The sequence below is a fragment of the Rhincodon typus genome, chromosome 6, assembly GCF_021869965.1.
Source record: "Rhincodon typus isolate 14 chromosome 6, sRhiTyp1.1, whole genome shotgun sequence".
In the NCBI taxonomy this organism is placed as follows: Eukaryota; Metazoa; Chordata; class Chondrichthyes; order Orectolobiformes; family Rhincodontidae; genus Rhincodon; species Rhincodon typus.
This window is the reverse complement of record NC_063337.1, coordinates 40,230,592-40,235,839: the sequence shown is the minus strand read 5'-3', so window position 1 is coordinate 40,235,839 and position 5,248 is coordinate 40,230,592. Positions and strand designations below refer to the sequence as shown.

The window sequence follows — 5,248 nt, the reverse complement described above, 5'->3', positions numbered from 1 at the left end:
AGATGCAAAAGTGGCCAAATTCACAAAAGAGCAGTGAAAGCAGGAGGCAGCTCACAGAAGTGGAAGAAACATGTTAGAGTAGTAAGTTAGAGGAGAGGTAGTTAGTTAACAGGCTGAGGAAAATAAACACCATTAATAAAACAGAGCCAAGGAGGTTGAATAAGTCTTTTGTATGTACTGAGCATAGGAAACTAGCTCAATCACTGCAAAGCAAAATCAATAAATGCTGTACCATACAGCTTAAACAGAAGTGAGGAACTAATGGTTGGGTTGGGGGGGGGGTGGAAAATCACTAATCTGGTTAGATTACATCTTTAGTACTCAGATCATTGAAAATAGGAGGAGAATGCCATTCAGCCCTTCAAGCCCACTTTGTCATTCAATAAGGTCATGGCTGATCCTCTCATCTTTATGCCACATTCCTACTTTCTCCCCATATCCCGAATGCCTTTAACATTCAAAAATTTGTGGTAGAGAATTCTACTGGTTGACTACCATTTAAGTGAAAAAAAGGTCCTTCTCTGTACTAAATAGCATACCTCATATCCAGAGACCACACTATCCCCTGGTTCTAGACTCCCCACCTGGAGAAAACATCCTCCCTGCATCTGGTCTGTCCAGTCTTGATTTCTGTAGGTTTCAACCTGATGTTCTCCCATCCTTCTGAGCTGCAGTTTAACTGGACCTATATTCACTAATCTCACCTTGGCGAGTCCTATCATCCATGGTATCAGCCTAGTGAATCTCTCCTGCACTTTGGCAAATATATCCTCTTAAGGAGACCAAAAGCTGGATGCAATATTCTAGGTGTGGTCTCAAGGCCCGGTATGACTGTACCAAAACATCCTTATTTCTGATGGCAAATTCTGTCACAACGAAGGCCAACATACAATTTGCCTTCCTAATTGTTTGCTGCACCTGCCTGTCTACTTTAATTGACTGGTGTACAGAGACAGCCAAGTCCACAGTTCCCACTGTAATCACTTGTCCTTTGGTTTGCATACAAAATGTATAACTTCACCTTTAGCTGTTGTATTGCATCTAATGAGGTGTTTGCTCAGTCTCTCAACTTGTCTAAAATTATCTGGATTCCTCCTTGCACTGTTCCTCCCCTACCACCCTGAGCTCAGTTCTTAGTCCCACCCAATGTATCAGAGAACATGGAAATGTTACATTTGTTTCCCTGACTGGCCAGTCCAGTCAGTGGCAAAAAAAATGTGCTTAAAATGCAGGCAGTGCGAAAGCAAGACAATCCATTATCTAACAAGCATTAAAAGAGGATGGAACTGGCATTGCAGCATTAGAGCAGAAAGTCAACAGGTGCACAAGATGGTAAATGCTTTTATGAAAAAAGTAGATCCAGAAACCCAGTGTAACTTACAACTGTATGCCAAAACTGGTTCAAACTAGTGAAGTGAATTCTTCCCACCCCCTTGGTTAGTGAGAGATTTACCCAAGATGTGTCTTATTGAAAGAATTTTAGGATCATTTTAAAATGACTCGATGAACCACATGACATTCCTTGTCTGTAATCAATTTGTAATTAAAACTAGGATTATGTAATGCAACAACGTGATCTTTCCTAGCTTGAAGTCAGAAGTATGCACAGTAGGTGTCATGTTAAAAAGGCATATTAGTATTGTTCACATTTTATAAAGTTGATCAGTGGGATCATAGGAGGTTTATCCAACAGTAGTACTGGGAGGGTCCCAATAGTACCCAAACAAATACATTTTAATAACTAATACAATTGTCTCAGGAGCTGCTAGAATAATTCTAATTTAAGTCAAAAAAAAAAAACAGGTTCTCAAATACTTGTTTATTAAATCAACCATAAAATTACATTCTTACTTCACTTCTTCCTATTCTCCAGCAGAGGTCAGAATTGGTAAATTTAAGTGGAGAGGCTCCCAAGTCAAGGTAACAAATCTAAAGAATGAAGAGGAGAACATTTTTGCTATCTTAGAGTCTGGTTTTGTATGATTTCAACTTTGATTTTTATTAGGACGGTTCTCCTATTAGTAGTGAGAAAGTGATCACAATACCAAGTACTGTTAGAGTCTTTACAACAAAAGATTTCTGCTGCAAATGAAACTAGAAGCTACACAATGCAATTGTTTTGCTAGGAAGCCCAAGTATTTCACATAAACCTATGAATGCAGATCCACACTTAATTTATCCCAGAACAGCTTAAATATGCATATTAAGCAAAGATATATTCCATTTAGCCTCCATGCATTGGAATAGAAATATTGAGAAAGGTACATTCCCAGATAGGCTCCGGTGGTGAACCAGCATTTTCAAACAGATAATAGCCAACAAAAAAGGTTAATCTTGAGAACAGGTTGGATCATAGTGAAGATGTTAACAGGTTTCCACAATTTTTAAATATAGTGCATTACTGCACTATATTTAGGTAGGATCGGAACATCTACCTTCTGTGCTAAAAGTAAAAAGAGTCATGTATTTCAGAATGCTACACAATAGCCAAGTCAAGTTCCCAGTAGACTACAAGCATTGCTTAACACCTCAATAGGTTACTAGCTTACAATCACTCAAGTTCACGATCATCTTGCCACTCAAGTAATCCTTGAACAAGAAAGCATAATTTATTGAAATGTGTGCACCAGAACTGCTTTTAACTTTTTTTAAAAAAATAGTGAACCAATCAATGTTGTTCAAAATAGTTATGCTCATTGTTGAGCACAGTACATGGGGCCAGGGAAAAGCATTTGTCATGTTAATTTTGGAAGAAACAAACCAATGCATTTTATATTAATGTTGTATACTGCTAATGGTTGCATTATTAGCCATACAGCTTAATAGTTGGAACATTCTCAAACTAGCTCACATAGCCATTAAATTACAAACACAAGTGGTTGTATTATCCAACACTGATACCAATACACAGATGCATCAATGTCAGTGTACACATTTCAGGAAAAATATCCATTGGGAGGATAGTATTTCAACTTGCAATGGCAAAGTGCATGAACATGATAAAATACTGGCGCTTATGCCTCAGCAAATGTTCTTGATGCACCAAAACAGTGTGCTCTTCCACTGCAATTAGAAATACTTAATGTTTGATGTACACAACATTCAGAGCCAGAGCCAGTCTTCAAGAATTGCCAGTTGTCCCTCAGCATACAATAAAAAACAGAAATATCACCTGCAATTACCAGAAACTAGTGTTTATTCATGACATAAATCAAAACTTAACCTGCAATAACAGCCACAAAAAGCGCAATAGAATTGCCCATTATCTTTAGCCTACTATGCATGTTAAATGCTCAACTATAAATGGCATTTCAATAAACCATCATTACAGATAATAAATGCTGATTTATGAGTGCATAATACCAATGGAAATTTAGCTGAACCAAGTACAGAGGAAGCAAGAGCACCAAATCTAAATTACAGTAAATGACTACTAATCAAGTGTTTGTTTACCTCAAGAAATGTGGCAAGTTTAACAGACAGCCAATTGTCAAACAACATGCAGTGTTCTTCCTACTGTAATTTGCCACTTAACAACTTGCATTAAGTACAAGTGAACTTATTACCTCATGAAGCATCATTCACCTGAAATGTGCACATACATTTACCCGTTCTCCTGCAAGCAGAGAGAAACGCCCACCACCTGGGTACCAGCAGAAATATTACATGTAATACAAAAGCCTCTTCTGTGCCATCATTTTACATATAAAACATTGAGTAGTCTGATCAACACATACAAGTATTGCAACATTAATTCAATTTTAGGGAAAGGAGGGTGACAAAGAAGCAAAGTGCAAGATTAAAAATTACATAATATCTTGCCAAAAATTCAGACAGAGGGTGTTTAACTGGCCATTCATCATGTGTATAATATTGAGGTAGTATACTGTCCCCTCCTTGGGACTGATGTTTTCATATGCTCCCCTGCCAGAAAGGCCCGACATGAAAATTTGTTCACTAATATGTTGCATTTCAGTTTGGTCAATACAGACACAGAAGTCTTATGCCAATGCATTACTTGCTGTGCCTTGAGCAAATAGCTGGTCCGAGCTTCTAACTGGACTACTACTATCTGTTGAGCAAGTCTTTGTGAACAGGTAGGCAAAGAAAACCATCTATGATGACAGGACACGAAACACCAACCTTCAGAAAGATGTTCAATCTAATACAACACAGTATTCAGTTAATGTCAAATCTCAGTTACTGAAATTTAGATACAAGTTTTACAGCCCTCCCATCATTTTAAGGCAGTTTGCTCAAGCCCTCAGAAGTACCAACTGCTCTATATTAACTTTATACACCTCTAAATGGCAAGCTACAGAGACCAAGACAGACTTCAGACATGTATTTCACTGAAATTAAACATGTCTATTATTGGAAAAAAAAAAATCAGTATTTCCTGACTAGTTCCAACCAAGTTCTGTTAATTGTTCTATTAAATGCTTAAAGGGCATTTACCAACTGCCTTAGAAATTTACATCCAACTCTCAGGTATAACTGATACAATACTTTGGCAAGATGAAACACTACTCTTAGCAGTACAGTGCTATTTGTTCCTCTGCTGTTGGTTCAGCTGTTTAAAGAACATAATATAAAGTAACTGCACTTTCACATAGCTTCAAACTCATCAATTCGCTGTTTTGTGTTGCCTTGCCGTATCTGTCGGAGGGTCTTATATTTGTCACGGCCCGCCTTAACATTTTCAGCATGGATGACGTCATTTACGGTTTTCTTTGTCTCATCACGGGCATGGGCCAATTCAGAACTTAGTGCCTATTAAATAAACATGGATTAAGCAGTCATTCAATAAGAAACTTTACAACTTGCATCTAAATGTTTTTAAGTTAGCAGAAAACAGCAATCATAAACGAAAGCTCTGTTGAAGCTTTAAGGGTGTACAAAAATTAACCAAAAAGCTCTTCTTTGGAGCGTTTGCCAAACAAAAATTCAGCCATAACATCCACTGAGTCTCAATAGCATTGTCTACCTCTAACGATCTTTAGATTTCAAATGCACGTTTGTACAGGAACTATTCACAACCAGATAGTCTTATTAGCCAACTTACATATCACTACAAATTATACAAAATATTACACAATTAAGAGATGGAGACAAAAACTATAGGCTCAGAGATAGGAGGAACTGTATATGCTGGAGAATCTGAGATAACAAGGTGTAGAGCTGGATGAACACAGCAGGCCTAGGAGCAGGAAGGCTGACGTTTCGGGCCTAATCTCGGCTAGTTAGT

At 37.7% G+C, this 5,248-nt stretch overlaps 1 protein-coding gene across 1 annotated transcript in view; it reads right to left on the bottom strand.

The window, feature by feature from the left end:
• Window positions 1–1,804: 1,804 nt before the first annotated feature.
• Window positions 1,805–5,248, bottom strand: part of LOC125483266 (radixin-like) — a 26,435-nt gene continuing 22,991 nt past the window's right edge. Inside the window, exon 5 of the mRNA XM_048597579.1 lies at window positions 1,805–4,773. Within this exon, the coding sequence (XP_048453536.1) occupies window positions 4,609–4,773 (165 nt within the window). The 3' untranslated portion in view covers window positions 1,805–4,608. The remainder of the gene's footprint in view (window positions 4,774–5,248) is intronic.